This window comes from Leptosomus discolor, chromosome 20, assembly GCF_034619465.1.
Source record: "Leptosomus discolor isolate bLepDis1 chromosome 20, bLepDis1.hap2, whole genome shotgun sequence".
Lineage (NCBI taxonomy): Eukaryota > Metazoa > Chordata > Aves > Leptosomiformes > Leptosomidae > Leptosomus > Leptosomus discolor.
In genome coordinates, this window is record NC_141410.1 from 8,911,828 (window position 1) to 8,928,986 (window position 17,159).

At 42.4% G+C, this 17,159-nt stretch overlaps 1 protein-coding gene across 1 annotated transcript in view; it reads right to left on the reverse strand.

The window, feature by feature from the left end:
- Positions 1-440: 440 nt before the first annotated feature.
- SSU72 (SSU72 homolog, RNA polymerase II CTD phosphatase) overlaps positions 441-17,159 on the reverse strand; it is a 28,480-nt gene continuing 11,761 nt past the window's right edge. The window contains exons 3-5 of the mRNA XM_086475989.1: positions 3,982-4,121; positions 2,048-2,166; positions 441-1,038 (exon numbers count right to left, since the gene is read on the reverse strand). Coding sequence (XP_086332115.1) covers positions 937-1,038; positions 2,048-2,166; positions 3,982-4,121 — 361 coding nt within the window. The 3' untranslated portion in view covers positions 441-936. The remainder of the gene's footprint in view (positions 1,039-2,047; positions 2,167-3,981; positions 4,122-17,159) is intronic.

Here is a 17,159-nt window from a genome sequence, read left to right on the forward strand (position 1 = left end):
ACTTCAGGTAAAAAAGAGCTTTAAACTATTTCTACTGACAGCAGCGTTCGCCATTCCTCTCCATCTTCCTTATAGAAGGCGTATATACAATTGGCCCCACTGCTACAGCTACAGCCTCGGTGTCTTATTAATCCCACACAGGGTAATTCAAAAGCAATTAAGATTCCAAAAGATTTCCTGGTAGTGCCCTAATTCATGCCGAGAAAGCAGTTCACTTTAGTTCAGCAGAGGCTCAAAAACCATGAGGAGCTGCCCAAACACACGGCCTCTCCAAACAAGGGACACAGTCCAGGTCTTCTGATCCCTGTATCAAGATCTTCGCGCTGCCGCTGCCCTCTCCGAGACCCTTTGAGAGTCCTTGTGCCGCTTCAGGTACTTTGTGTTTTACCTCACAGGGAACAGTCACGCTTACTGAGCTTCAATTTTGAAAACAGACAAACTTACAGGTTTTTCATTTTTATTGGATGCTTCCAACTTTATATCTAATAATATACAGATACTCGTTTTTCATTGTTCCATTCATATCCTCACGTAGTTCAGCCATTCTGTCACGTTAAAATAAAAAAAAAAAGCACAACTGAAATAAAATAAATTTGTAAGCTGGAAAAATACATTATAAACTTATATTCAAGAAACATTCTCTTTATAATTAAAAACCTACTTGTAATAATTAAAGTAGGATTTAAAGAAAAAAACTTGATTTTCATTTTTAAATAGGTGGCCTTTGTGTATACTTTTAATCATCTCATATGTACAAGCCCAACCAGTATCTCTGCCTACCTGTGACAGAATACCCGAAACAAAACAAAAAGACACTGAAAAGGAGTTTTTAAACAAAAAAAGATCAATATTCATTTTCCAGGAAAATACAGTATAATCAGAACTTTAAACACATGCTTCCCTCATCTGTATTAAGGCCTAAGAGACAGATGTGCTTTAATAAAAGCAGACAGTATGAAGAAAAGTCCTTCCACTTTTCTCTTCAAATTCCTGTAACAGCTCATCTATTTCATTTTCCATGTCTTCTGTGTGCTGTATCTAGAAGAGAAAAAATACTAAGCAACCGGACTCCAAGGATATGATGTAGTTTAGAAAAAACTGCAACAATTCAATGCTTTTGGCTTCCTGGGAAACCTAACCCAGCAGCAGGCTGTCCCAAACGTGAGCACTGGGAGCTCCGTGGAGATTCCCAGCATTCCCAAACTGCATCGTGTTTATCTGCACAGCCTTCCTTCTGCAACCCGCTGAACTTAACTAGTCCTTTGCTGAGCAGGCAACATCCTCAGGAGATCACAAAGGGGAGCTGCAGAACAGCTACAAGCACACTGAACTGTCGGCTGGAATTTCAAGGCCTTGAACCCTCTTAGGCTTTTTGAATCTGGAAAGGATTTAAGGCTCAAATGGATCTCTCAGGCTGGGGTGAAAACAAAACAGCCTGTTGCTACAGTCGAATAGGTGAGCTCATCAACTCCACACCGACTCTGTCCTCACAGTTACACGGGCTATTTGGGGCGCAGCTTGTTTCAGTCGTACTTCAAGGGCTGCGGCCCTCAATGTGGGTGACAGAAAGCGCTGGTTTTCCCTCCCACACCACACACACAAGGTGGTACTATGAACTCCATCTACATGGGATGCTTTTCAAGCCTATTGTGATTCCGAACGCGACTCTGATGTTTAAATCCCACGTATTACAACTGCTTTTGAAAGGGATGTTTTGGCCATAAACGGCGTTTTGAGTACGGGCTCGACACGTGTAACGGTTACGCGCAGCGCTCTGCGATCCTGCTCTTCCCCTCAGCTATCCATGCGCTCGTTTTGAACGCACAGAGCCCGCTTGTGACCGAGTTCATCGTTTCCCAATTCACCTGCTTGCACAACGGCTTCAAAAACAACCACGAGAATCAGGAAACTTGCGCCTCTTGACATGGATTTTACTTAAACAACTGTTGCAATATGCAGCACCTTCAAGGAGCCCCAAGCAAACCCCAACCCCTGTGCAGCCAGCAGGGTCCAAGGCACCCACGGGCAACGAGCCCTCTCTACTTACACACTGGCAGAGCTCACAGATAAGGAAAGCACCCAGGGTTGCCTCCTCATGGTTATCCTGAATGTCCACATTGATCACATGTACTGGCTGACATGTCTCCTGCTCTCTGGAATTTAAATCTATTTGAAAACAAAACACACGTAACAGCAAAACTTTGGGTGGAATGGCATCGTATTTTACACAAACTATTTGCAAGATTTTAAAAAATACATAGACATTGTCCACCTCTGCCTTCTCCAAACTTGTTTTTAGAAAACTGATTCTTTAATATTGTCTTAAACAGTAGTCCCTCTTGTTTCAAAAAGAAAAGATGGATTTTGGCAACAAAAGAATTCAGTTTTGTGGAAGGGTCACGACAGTTTATTTACTCTGGTCCAGAAAAGTTACCACCCGCCTTACTCTGACAGTCTTTAAAGACCAATATTGAGATTCCTGAAAGCCAAGAATGACCTTGGGCTCCCTCACCTGGAGAGGTTTAATTGCCTGTTTGGGTTTTTTTGTTTGTTTTTAGAATAAAAGCACTGTACATCTAACACTGAAAATCCAGCTGCAAGGTGAACTCCTACAAGTCAAGCACTGATAGTCACATGAGAAAGTTCTAGCTAATGTGTTCTGCTTATTAAGGGGGGAAGGGGGTAAAATAAAGCATCCTTTTCCTACTAATCCACCCGTGTATCATTGTTACGCCTCTCTAACATAACCTTCCTATCCCACACACTTGTTTTTGAGCTACAAGTTGTCCTTCCCTAATCTCATTCTGCAACTTCACTTTGACCTGTTGAGGCCTTCATTTTAAAATTCCAGCTTTCACATCGAGAGCCATTGGGGAGCACCCGAGCCGCCTTCTTTTCAGTCGTGAAGGGCGTTACCACAAAGTTAGAGATGCACAACTGGAAAAAAATCAGCAAGCGGTTGCTCTTCAGCTCCCCTCCTCAGGATACTCACCCAAAACATCCCAGTGAAAGCTGCTTTCTACGTGAGACATGCTGAACTTGCCGAAAATCCATTCAAGTCCCAGGGTGGCTGCTCTCAGAATTTACCAATTTCAAAGCACCTCACTTAAACATGCAGAACACTAACTGCTCAGCTGGCAAAGCCCAAATGTATCGTGCTCTGCACCTCTTGGGACAGGACCACTGAGGACTGAAAAAGCAAGGCAACAGCCTTTGACGTTATGGGTATGACACCAATTCGGGTGGCTGCTCTTTCAGTGCAGAGGAAACCCCTTAAACCTCACGTAAGGCTGTACCCAGCATTTCCAGAGAGGTTCTCAGCCCAGGAGCTAACTGAGTCACTGCTGAAACCCCATGACTTTCAAGGAGCTCACATCGAGCTTGCTGCATTGTATTCACGCAGAACCCAATCCCCAACTGAGACTCCTCTAGCGTATCTCACTGACTCATTTACAGGCAAAGCTGTAGCACGTTTGCAGTGTTAATCGTGCTCAAGAAGAGTTTCTCCACCTGTACAGGAGGTCTTTACTGGGGGTAAACTGCTTGGTAGGTCACAGGAATAATTCTGCAGGGAAGGGAAGTTGCACAAGGAAGACAGCTTAGACTTTGGTTCTCCACCAACCCAGGGTGAAAAAACGCTCATCACGTACAATTTGCTAGTTTTCTAGATCCATGAGCATTTTCAAACCAAACACGTATTTTGAGTTTCTCCAAATGCTTGCCATTTCTGTATGTCAGCCCTTAGAATTACTGTACAAACACATTCTGTGTGGCTGCCAACACCAGCATCTTTTAGAAATAAGTATTCAGCCACCAGTTCTCCGGTACGTCAAGTCTACATCGACGGATTGCAAACTCCTGTCCCTGCTGGTGTTCCAGCAGCAGTCGTCAGAGATGTTTCCAGATTTGTGAAGGACTTCGGGGAGGAGGGGGAAAAAAAGCACTCAAAGTTAACTTGGTTTATCAGTTCAAGGTCCTTACCTTCTACTACTTGATCATAGACTCTTTCTTCACACGTTAGGATCAAATCAAAAACGTCTTTGCAGTTCTGGAATCTTTCTGGTCGTGGCTTGATTCTCTTATTTCTGTCCAACATGTGTAAAATCCCATTCTGTGTGTATCTGAAGTTGCTTGAGTTAAGTACCTTTACTTTAAGAAAAGTTATGTTTTTGAGCAAGTGACCAGTACAAGTTAAATTATTACTGTATCTTCAAAATACGATTCTTTCTGTTTGCAAATATAAAGATCAGTGACCACTAAATAGATTCCTAAGGTGGCAGCATGATCCCCATCAGGGTCATCCATACAGCTTCTGGTTTTCAGAGACCTGTCACTGTCAGGAGTAAAATGGCAGAGACAGCTTTAAAAGGCCCTCCTAAGAGCAGAGTTCCTCAAAAGGACAGCTTTTCTTGGGCAACTATTTTTATACCCATAAGGCTTAGAACGCACCGACTGTTTGCGTGAGCAGAATGTCCTACATTCACTTAAGTCCCTGCCCCTCACTCCAGGGGCCTCCGTCTCGAAAGTCAATTATATGGTGCTTTTCGTGTCAACTGCCCATCTGCAGGAAGTCCCACTCAGGCCTCAGGTTGATGCAACTGAACTTCCAAAGAAAGTTAAATAAATCACAGAAGCACAATCCCTTTAAAATATCCCAAGATATATAAATGGGAACGAGGAAAAACACTGACTTCATGCCTGTCAGAACTTCAGTCGCTGTGTGGAAGGAATCTGTTACACCGCTTGGTAGCTATATTTATGCCGGTACTGCAACCTTGAGGCTCCAATTTACATCCTGTATCCCCCTTTGAGACAGGTTTCACCAATCCCACTGTCTTCTCAGCCTTCTGGGACACGCCGTTTCATTAGGAGCACGCCAGGGTTGACTGTCACATAAATCTGTTCGCTTGACTAAAACCAAACTCCCTCTGAAAGCAGAGTTTTATGGGCAAATTAGGAATATCAGGAAAAGTTTGAATTAAGAAAGCCTGGAAACCGATGCATCTCTTCCTTGCTTTGAAGCAGCAGTATTTTTAGCCATCTAAGTACATATTTTTAAATTAAAATAGCAGGAAGGATAAGTCTATAATTTCTTGAGATAACAGAAGGATTCTGAGCAAAAAACAACTTTCCATCATTAGTAGCAAGTATGTAAGAGGCTGTCGTGGATCATTTCCTCGTTGAAAAGGTCACATACACACCTAGTATGTTTAGGTATGCTATAAGCAGGTATCTTAATTCTTTTCAGAGAACAGCCCAACGACCAACAACCTTTCTGTCTACCTTTTTGTAGTTGCCCTCTGGTATCTCAAGTTCTACCGCCCTAGGTATCCAGGTCTGCACCTGCTCACTCATACGCTTCAGTCTTCTGGAACAGTTTTCAAGCAAACAGCCTTCAAAGCTTTTTAAGTCTTTCAAGGGTTTAAGCTGTATTAAAAATTAAACCCATCTTTTTACCTGTGCCTACTTTATATGGAAGGTACGTTCGGTTCTCTCATGTGTCTGCATTGTTGCACTTTAACTACTTGATGGAAAAAACCTTCAGTTTTGTATCACAAACTGAATGATACATGGGCTATCACACGTACATGTTGTCAATTCTCTCTCAGCCAACTGACTTCCACTGCGTTTCTTTTCTTCAGGTCACCCCTGAGCCTTTTACCGCTCTTCTTTCCCAAAAGACTTCTCCCTATATAATCAAAGAACTGTCCTGTATAGCCCGAAGCTCTCACAGGCAGCCTTTGTACGCCAGCACCCACCGCTTCCTCACAGCCCCCCTGTGAATTCTCCCTGGGTTTGTCGTGCTTGGAAAAAATCCACTTCAATGTAGTCATTTCAGCCCCCTGCTTATTTGCAAAGCATGAAAACGACTGCAACGGCCATTTTCAAAATACTTGTCAACACCTGGGTGCGTTGCTGCGTTCAGGCAGAAGGTCAGCCCTTCCTCAGCTCCATATCCTCATTTCTACATCACGCTGTTCAAGGAAAAAAAAATCCACAACGTCCCACACACTTCTTTGGGTTCTTCTTTTTTTTTTTCCCCCCCTTTCTAGGATAAAACGTTGCTGGCATCTGTCCCCTAGCTTTCCTGACTGAGCTTGGAGACAGAATTACGCATATTCAGAAAACCCACACAGTCAAGCTTTCTGCTTCACGCAGTCGAGCTTTCTGCTGCCAACTTACAGCTATTTTTTTTTCCAAGGGTCCATCTGCCTATAAAAGGAGTCTGAAATAAGCAGTTAAGATTCATGACACTTTCGTATTTGGTTGTCTGGAATCTTTTTCACCTGGAAAAAAACCCAGCATACCATCCTTTCAGCAAGCAGGGGGATGTGATCTGCATGATTGCTTTCAATGCATAATCATAACCCAGCTTCTTTCTCTTCATGAGCTCAGGCGACTGCAAAGATATTACAACTTATTAATGGTTTCCAATATACTACCAGATGTTGAGTCATTTAAGTCAGACTTTGCTCTCCTTCCCACAGACTTCAACTCCATGCTTCCTATCCTATGCATCTCTGCTCGCTCTTTTCAGCCGTCACTTCTTCAGAAGGTACTCACAAAATTTTCTCCTGGCTTTCAGTGCTGTTATGTTGTCTGGCCATAGCAGCCTTCTCCACACTACCACGCTCAGAAAGTCAACAAAACATGCATATATTTATCTAAGAGGCCTTCACCTACTGCAAACTACTGGTATAGTAAATCCATCACATTTTTCCAGTGAGTCCAATTCAGATATCACCTTTATTGGAATAACTATGCTAAACAGATCCACAATATAATAAAATTTATGCATGACAACTCGGTAATGGAAAGACTTGGTATAAAAAGTAGAAATTGCAATACAAGTTGAGTTTTTTCGATAGACACAGCATCGTGGCTTATTCTTATGGAGGGAGCTATACCCAGCTATTTCTATTGTTACTGACTCTGCATTCTCTTCATTTACTTAAGGATATCCCGTAATAACATGCTGATGAAAAAACATACATGTATTAAAAAAAGTTATATGTGCGTGTGTTTAGATTAAACCCCCAAAGCTTTCATAGCTTCTGCTACCCAAATTCAAAATCCCTGTCACGGACACCAGCAATGCCTTCCACCACCCACTCGGCAGGTCCCTGCCCCCCACAGCTAACGGCCCTTCACCCCTCTGCATCCACCACAGCCTCTCGAAATGCCTTCGCCCCCTTCCCAGGCTGTTTAAAAGCTCTAAAATAACTTGTCAGAAAGTCCTCTCCACAAAGTCTCTACTGAAAGCCATTTCCATTGCAGACGCTGTACAAACTATTCTCCCCAAGCACGAGAACATTTAGAAGTTTTACAGAACTGAACGTCCATTTGCTGGTTTTACCCCTCTTCCGCTGCTGCTCCGAAGTAACTGCTTAACAGGAGCACTTCGCAAAGTATGAGCGAGTCTTGGCAGAAACTGCGAAGGGGAGCTTTTGTTAAAAGGGAAACTGGGATATGGGAGAGCATCCCCAGCATAATGCAGATAATCCTGAGAAGCAGAAGTGTTTTCTTGTTCAACATATTCTCATAGTTACCTTCACACATTGATTATGAGTAATTCCTTGCTCTCACCTCCCCAAACCTGCCCTAGTATGTCATAAAACCTACAATGAGGCTAAAATTAAAAAAAAATAAACATTTTCCTTACCCCAGACTACCCTTTTTCAATGTCCACATACACCACTCCCACGCTGAAAGATAACCACGACTGCATTGCTTTCACAAACATCCAACTTCCCGTTTTGCTGACTGTGTTTCTTGTGTAGTTGAACGAATAGGCAAAGATGTGGTGGTTACCAGACTACGAAATTCAATAAAATGTAGATTGCTGTTTCCGTTAGGAAATTGGATCCCTACAAACCCAAAAGATATTTCTGGCTGTTAAGTTCATGAGAACTATTGGAAATGCATTAAGAAAACCCACAACAAAACACTCAAAGCACATGCTCCTGCGTATTTACGCTCTCTCCTACTTAGGTTTTCCAGGATCTGGTCTGCATTTTTCTAACTGTTAGAAGTTGTAGTGAATATGTACTAAACCACTCACGGTCTAATTATTTTTTTAATGACTCAAATGGCAGTGCTATCTCCCTACCTCTGCCTGTTAACAATACGCTCCTTCCTCTGTTTAGCCAGAGTCGAGAACAGCTGTTATTCCAAGTTCTATTTCAGAAGCCAGTGTTTTAGGTAACTAAAGACGGTCTCTAGAGCAACTTGTGAAACTGTCTATGCAGAGTTAAAGATAGCCCAGGCATTCTCTTCTTCACTCCAAACAGCAGAATCTAGTAGGAAAGTCACATCGAGTTTATCTGCAGGGACAGATGGTACCTTCCCCATCCCCCCCCCCTTTTTTTTTTTTTAAATAGCTCCTGGATAAAATATGGCATATTCCCTAAAAACCTGCACATCGAGACTAATTCCCCCAATACATCAATATTGAAGTGGACTGCCAGCACCTGAAAGAATACTAAAATCATCTGCATTAAAGTAAGACAAATGCACGGATTTGACTTCCCATTGAAACAAGACTCCCGGCCCCCCACCCGCCCAGTATGAGGTGCTATGTGTGTCACACCTGACCCAGCCTTAGACCTTCTGTCACCTCCAGACCTCAAGGTTTTATGCTGAGCACACTTCTCAAGCAGAAGCGCAAGAGGACAGCAAGAAGAAAGGAAGCTCAGAAACAGAAGACAAGATTACAGTAACGTACCGGCTGCAACTGGAGTGTTTTTATCACCAAACAAGCTTATAGAAAATTATGTAAGAAAACCAAGTTTTATTTGCATTAAATAAAAACAGGTACTCTTAGGGCACAAAGCATATGGCAACATACAGGGTACAGAAAGCAACTAGTCTGCACAGAAATTACTATGGATTATCTTCAGAGAACCTGTACTTGAGGCTGACAAAAAGCAACAGTAGCAGAGAAAAAACAGGAGGCTTTGATAAATCCCAAGATCAGGCAGTTAAAGGTTGAAAGAGTATGTCGCACAACAACAGACATACTTGAATCTGTCAGAATACAAGATCACTGCTGCTTTTCCCAGAGCAGCAGGAATCAGGAATCGCTATTTACTTCATTGGGAATAAATCCAGCTAAGGGCGAGGTTTTTTTTTCCCCCCAGTAACCAGGATGATGGGGCCACCACCTACCATCTCAGTTTTGAGAGACAAGACGACTGTAAAATTCTAAATGAGAAATTCTGGGAAACAGGACGGACTAAAATCAGAGTTGGGCGTCGCCAGATGAGTTCTGTTTCCCACTACATTACTGTTTTGCAGAGCTCAACGTCCAACTGCAATCAGAATGCTCTACTAATTCAGCAGGGAGATCTCCTCAGCAGTTCAACCTCAGAGCTCGATATTCATGAATGACCATCACCTTAGGCCATCTAAGTTGCATGTTTCTAAAGGAATGTGCATTTCAGAACTTGTAAAACACCACCTGGATACCAAGCACCACGTGAGAAATGCAAGGAAGAACGCTACATTTCATGCCTACTTCCCCGCACGAACATGTCTCAGCACATGATGCTGCATTTTATGACAAGGGCTTCTTGGTTTTCATTTCTTCCAGAGCTGCATTTTAGTGGTGGTGGTAGTGGCAATCATTGCACCTAGACAATTTGCCTTCAGAAGTATTTTTCATACCTTAAGAAGAAATTTAGACGAATTCAACCGTGCAGGTTTAAAAGGCTGTATGTAAACATCTATGTCGAAGGTCATCAGGTAGAAAGTCTCCCTTGATATATCGTCAGCGGAAAAGAATCTGGTGTATCTGTAGCCTAGCTACTGTTTTAGTTCTTCCACCCTCCACAAAGAAAGGTCTAAAATATCCCTTTCTCTCCTCTTGGCATAAGGGCATCCAACCAGGCCCCATCCTGGCAACTAGTCTGCAGATGACTAAACTTAGGCAAGCGTTGCCTTATGCAATTTATATGCACCAATATATTGGCCTATTTAAGTTAAAATCCTGTATGATGAAAGAAAAATGATCTCTTACTGATCAAAGTATCCAATAACTTTCATTTTAAACTCCCAGGTAAAACTGAAAATTAAAAACTCTCAAGTGATTTGAGATGAAAGATTTGGGGTATGTGATGAATTACACGGCCATCTAAAATATACTAGACACCAATTCATTGAACATAATTGGGCAAACTACATTTGCCAAAACGTATATATCTTTAGGAAAAAAAACCTTCAAAGTAATGGCTGGCACCCAAAGCTTCTAGGTCTTCAAACAAATCTGGCATGATCATTCATTTTGGTGCAGCTGTAATCATAGTCAAATAATGCAATTCTTGGTGAAAAACCAGCAGCACAGCACAACACTTCCCACACTAGCATGAACGGCATTTGCAGGTCTCTTCCCTATCGTGTTAGCTCAGTTGTTAGTATCTGCATTATGAACAGAAGATGCATGGTGTTAAACCCTGCTTAGCTAAATGCCTAGGAACTAGACGTTTCCTAAAGGAGCGGGTGTAGGGGTGAGACTGCCCGACCTTCTTCCACCTTCAGCATCAGTTCCTTTCACAGGGAATGCGAGACTAAAAATGGGCACCAGTGCTATGAATTCTACTGTCCAAGCAACTGCGACGACGACTGCAAGAACAGCCTGCATTCTACATCCAGAGCGCCAATTGTCTTTCACTTGGAGTTGAAATTGAGTGGTTTTAGTACAAAACCAGAGTTTGTTCACAAGTCTTTTGTGGCACTGTGTAACTTACAGTCCTAACATGGAGAATATGCCATTCCAAAATATCACAGAAATACTAGCCAGGATGAAATAACATTTCTGGTAACATTTGTGCCTGCATCAATGATTTGCAAAGAACTGAAGTGTCACTGGTTTTTCATGGGCAAGGACAACTACATAGCATTTCTAAGCTACAGGCTGCACAACTGAGCACGGTCACAGTAGCTGGTCCAAATATAACATGCTAGTCATGCTCATTTCCTCAAGTCTGGCTGAGCCCTAAAACTGAGGGCTACATACCCACACATCACCGAGAGAAGGGAAAAAATCTTCCTTTTAGCCTAGAGCTCAAGTGCCAGACAATGACTCGTCAGCACCGAACAGCTGAAGCTATATTCGAGGATGAAACTGGACAGACACAAGCTGTCAGAGGGGAAAAGAACAGGAGCAATGGCAAAGGCCACTGCCAAAGAGCTGCGGAAGGGATACACAGACCTAGTGAAGGGACTACCTGAAAGGCAAGGACACCAGAGAGAACGCAAGATGACTTCAAAGATGCGGTGTGTTTGACTTTGGCATCACACGGCTGACCGTGCACTTCATCCAAGCACGTAGTTCACGAGCAGTTTGAGTTTGATTGCTGGCATCTACAGCGTCTTGGTCACTTGGCAAGAGAGCCAAACAACTGACAAGTCCAGTATGTGTCACGGCCGTGTAACAAAGGAATACGGAAATCGTTATCGGCACCAAGAGGCGAGCAAGATGGAACCGTAAGAGGATTTGGAAGTACCGCACGTTACTTTTGGATGCTCTTCTCGGGTTTAGAAGCAAGTGCTACGTTTCAGAAGATGAGCAGCAAATGTAGTAGGACTGGGCAGGGGAAGTGCTTTGGAGTAGCTGTGAGGAGAGAGGTCTGGGAGAAAACCATCAGCCATCCCACCTAACGTCTCGGAGAAACACGGTCTGCAACAGTTATTTTCAAATTGGTTTCCGCTGTTGTCATTGCTTTGTACTGTAAAACTCAAAGGTAATTTTCAAGCAAATAGAGTTACAGCTGGATAGGGTAACTCAGATAAAGCAAAACAAGTATTACAAAACTTAAATCAATTAAGCCATTTCATTTCACACATTTGGGAAACCTGAGAACACATTCACAAAGACAGCAGGACCACTTTTAAACAGCAGCACGCTGAGCCAGAAACACGCTGGGTGAGCTCTGCAGCAACCACTCCTCAGTGCAACACCACCAACAGGATACTGACGAACAGCAGGATGTGGTCAACCCACAGCCGGATTAACAACCAATTTTGCAAAGCTGACAGACACACAACTTGTGTGCCTTGGGTAAACACTGCTCCCAATAAGCCCTTCTCACCCTGGTCATTAGTATGTCTCCATTCCTGCGTTAAATTTTAAAGATTCTGAAGACTGCCAATTCTGTCACCTTCTCCCCCTCACCCCAACTTACTGTCTTCTGAAAATACAGTACTTTAATCACTTTGGGGTTTTTTCCTGACAGGGTATCTATGCTACGCCAATTAGAGGTATATGGCAGCAAGAGAGTCTGAATTTCTTTCACACATCCTGAAAACAGACTTCACTAATTAATACAACTTCCGATTTTCCTACTTTCACTACCTATCAGATCTGTCAAAAATAAGTATCCCATAAACTAGCAGCACCATGTTTGGGAAAGGAAAACATCTAAATGCATATTTCTATTTATAGTAATTCCCTCTTTTGCTGACTTTCAGAAGTTTATTGTAGATTTTTTTTTGCAAAGAGCTCTCATGTATACGAATTTCTCAGGGCTGATGGAGCTCTGTCTGGGCTATGAAGCCCTTCAGACATTTCTTGCATGTACGCTAGCAGCATACATGAACAAGATCTTCCAACAAGAATTCCACGCCAGCAACTATTCTCTACATTGAGCGGGATTTCAGAAACATAGTTGTGGCAGCCAACTTGTTTCTACTGAGACGGAAAGTAAGAAACTCGCACACACCTCTCCTGCCATTCCCATCCTAGGCTTCTAATTTGCGCTGCTAAATACTTCTTTATATGTTGGTCCGTTGCTGAAACCTTGCTGGTTTCACTCTAGTTGAATGAACGCGGCTCCTGGATCCCCAAGTGCCCAAACAGTTGTTATTTGCAATACACAGAATGATATCGTGCTATCCTTCGCGCTGTAACCCAAATAATTCTGCCAACGCTTGAAGTGCATACCTCCACAGGCTCTTGTGTAGTCTAAGAGTACAAGGAGTATGACCAGTGTAAAATGGTAACAATGGCCATCTTATTCAGATTTCTCTTACCTTTCACATTTTTTCTGATCTTCCTTCTATCAAGATGTGGGTTATTGATCACGTTTCCAAATGCGGCCAAAATTTCCCAACAATCTTTCGTTTCTATCTGTTAGAAGTTTCCAAAACGCTCCTCTATGAGTCGCTGAAAGATGGTTTACGCCATACTATGCGGACATGGGGCAAGCTACACAGGAGTTTTCAAAACACTTCACAGAAGTAAGCCATCTCAGATGAGATGATCAGAAAAATTTGTCACATTTCGCTCCATTTCTGCAATTTGTACCTTTGGCAGTATTGAGAAGTTGCTAAGACCAGAGTCATCAAACAAAAATGATGAAGCATCAAACCTTCCCTTGCTCTTCCATATCCAAAAGTGTTACGTGGTTTGCCTTACACAAACATAACCTGATCACTCTAGAGCCAAAATCATCAAGATTAATTGCTAAAACTATGAAGATTTATTTCTTCCCAGTAAATTAAATTTCTTTCTTCACAGTAGTATTTTTCAAAACTAGCTTCTGTAACTTAAGTTGTTGGGTTTGTTGCAAGTTTCTAGATGCTTTAGTAAAGTCAGAAGCTGGCTTAACTCGGAGCTTTAACAAGAAGGAATGCTGGTAGCAAGAGAATGCTAACTTTGCCTAGATGGAAATAAATCGTGATTCATACCCAAAAGCTCTACCATTTTAAAAGGTGGCAGCGATGACACTAATACTCCATGCACAAAGTTTAAGTAGGAAACACGGCAAGATAAGACTGTCTGACTAAAAAATCCGTATCTTTAGTTACGGGTACAAGAGCAAAGAACAAGAAGAGGTAACACGTATTTGCACACTTTGTGTGGAAATAGGCCTTTGGGCCATCTGTTAAATATTTTCACCATCTTTCTCCATATCCAAGAAAAATGGCGTAAACACCCCAGAAGTCAGGCACAGAGGTTTTACTGTCGTGCAGCTAATGCTAGTTGAAGAAGTTACAGCCACTACTTTGAAGATGGAAATTGTTTTAGAATCCATGTAAGGAAAAAAGTATAAGCATCCCTTACGTTGGCACAGGAGTTGTTTTGTGTTCGTCCGAGGTAACCGCTTCCAGGCGGGAAGCAGCAGTGCGCTGTCACTTCTCTCCCCTCATTCAAGCCCAGAAGGAAACTGCCAAACCAGGACCAAACACAGCTAGGCTCATTTTCATGGTGCAGCCTGCTTTTAAGTTTTATCAGCTACAGATTACAACGGCACTGAGTAGGATTTAAGTCAATGCCCAAGAGTGGAAGAAGCAAAATTCTTTACTTACCCTTATATAAAGTCCCTTATAAAGATGATGGTCTATAAACAAAGACATTAGCTATGTGAAAAGCAAACAGTATGAACGTCCTGCTGCACTTACTGTCAACGCTACTCCTGAGAGCTTCCCGGGTGGTGTCACAGGCACCAGAGCAGACGCGTTATGATCTGCTTACGCAGCAAAACGTATTTAAGCAACGTGCAACGCTAATTGTGCACGGTGCATTCGGGGGGACTGCCGATGGCAGGGACCTATTTTGGCTAGATGTTCAAGTAGCCTTATTTTTAACCTCCAAATATGTGAAGTCTCAGATCCAAGTGTCACCTTTCCTTCCAAGAATGCCCTTTTAAAGACACTTAAAGATTCAAACATATGTGCTCATTCACAGAGCTCACACGTTATGACTGAAACACAGTCAATGAAATCACTCAAATTCTGAATGGACTTTACAATAGTTACCAGCCTCAGACAGGACCCTTTAGTCAGAATTCTTTAGAGCATCTGTTCAGGACTCACCTTGGTTGAGGAAATAAACCTTCCAAAGACTACCTAGAAGACAGACAGGATGGCAGGGGGTGTTTTAAATGCTGAAAAACATTTAGTATTAGACTGAAGTCTGTAGTTTCTACCATGTCCCAGAAGTTCAAATACAGAGGAAATAACATTTTAAAAATATATAAAATATTTACGTACATATTATTTAAAGGTTTCCTTTTTAATGTGAATGAAACCGAGATTAATGGCAGTCTGATCAGACTAAACCAAAAAGTACTGAAAACTGCTGCCTTTGAAGGCCTGAAATTTTGTGAAGTGTTTTGGTCTTATCATCCTTCACGGACAAAAAGAGATTGGAGTTCAGCTTATGGCTGGAAGCATACAGATTCGCAGGAATGTGCCTCTTCAAAGACTGTTCAAATCCAGTTTGAACACTGCTTTCCATCATCATCCCTTCCCTCTATTTCTAGGGGTATTAAAGAAAGACACGTTAAGAAAGAAAATGAGACTTGTGCTGCACTGCATCCAAAGGAAGTTTTGCCACTGACATGCAGCAGGCCATGATTTTAACCATTTTTAGCTTCTGCAAGGTCAGGCTTCAAAAAAAAAAAATTTGAAAAAAACCCCAAAAAACCCAAACCCCCAAACACACCTAAAATAGAACATTCCAGAGGGGTTTACAGAGGTACTGAAACTATCCCACTGACCACCGGAATGGCAGCTCAGAACAGAAGCTGACAACTGTTTATCAGTTCAAAAGCCATGAAGAAAGCCAAATGAAAATGTAAGATAAATACATGCATGAAGGGCTTACCTGAAGTGGAATCTACTTAAGCTACTCCCCAAGACTGAGCTACATGGCCCCAACAAGCAGGGTGCAGATGCTCTGCAGCTCTCACTAGTCCTCCTGTGCACCCATGCAGTGGTATCTTTCCCCATTAAGCAACTCAAGGTTGCTTTGTACAGCCTCCAGTGAAGCGGTCCAGTATAAATGCTCCATGTATTAGGGTAGTTCATCGACCCAGAAATGTCAGGAATTACTGCTCAAGTATTATGGATCCCAGAGCTTTGTTACAGGTGGCAGAAGTTTCTGCAACAAACACACACTACTAAAAAGAAACTGGGGAATAAGTGCTTTAGAGCAAGCTATTTCTGCCTCTGCCGACTTTTCTTCCAACAGCTTCTCCCCATCAATGCCTGCACAGTCACCAGCTCAGGCCATGAATCATGTGGGTATCAGTATCATACGCCACTTTTTGAAAGTGGGAAAACACAACTAAGCAGCAAGATGCAAGGTATTATTCAATACTAGACCCCTCTCAAGAAAATGAAAGGCTAAGCCAACAGAAGGAAGGCCTCACATAACCAAACGATTTAAGAGACCTGAAGTGCAGAAAAAAAACATATCTGGCTTATGCTCCAGATGAACTATATCAGAAACTGAAATCCTTCTATCTGTCCCTTTACTTACCAGGCTAAAAAAAAAAAAAGCCACGACTTATTAACTGGCTTCTCCACTTCAGTTTACTCCAATGTTAAGAAGATACATTAGAGCAAGCTGATGAGTTTAAGACCAAGAATTCTCAAGAAACCGAGAACTCTATGAACCCAGGAATTCTAAACAACTAAGACCAAGGCTGTAACAAAGAGATGCTACTGTCCTTGTAATATACGCTACACCTAACTGAGAAGAGCTGGTAGATGTAATCCTGGACTAGCTGCATACTTAAAGAATTTTAGTTTCTTAGGAAGTGTGTTATGACAATCCCTTTTCAGCTTTAGTCCCAAATTTAAAAACATTAATCTCTTATTGACTCCATCCTTCAGACTTTGAATAGAGGAATGAATTCCTATTGACCCGTAAGACAGTCTGACCATGGTCCAACAAGCAATTCCATTTCTCGCCTTGAGCAGAACCCAGCAACACACTTGCTCTACAACGGAGATGCAGGATTTCAGCAGCTTATCAATTCTGTGGCTGATGACAAGTAACTTCCTACTACAGCTGAGAGACACTGCACAAGCAATGGATTCCTTTCTTCCAGTACTAGTGTTAAGGGAGAGCAGAGGAAACCTTCTGGAAGAGATGGCCATTAATACTCAAACTGTACTGTCCCATGAAGCTAAGCTTGACTCCAAGTCAGGAAATGCAGTTTTTCTGCAAGAAAAGCCTAACTGCAGTGATGTCTGACTAAGGTGCCAGCACTAAAGAGTCCTCCTTCATCACTACCCTGACAAAGACAGAAACACTATTCCTCAACATAGCCTCACTGCTTCTGGATGCTCCCTCTTCTCAGCTAGTCCCAGTCCTCTTTGTGTTTATTCCTCTTCATGGGATCTCAAGTGGGAATGAAAAGTTTCGAGAA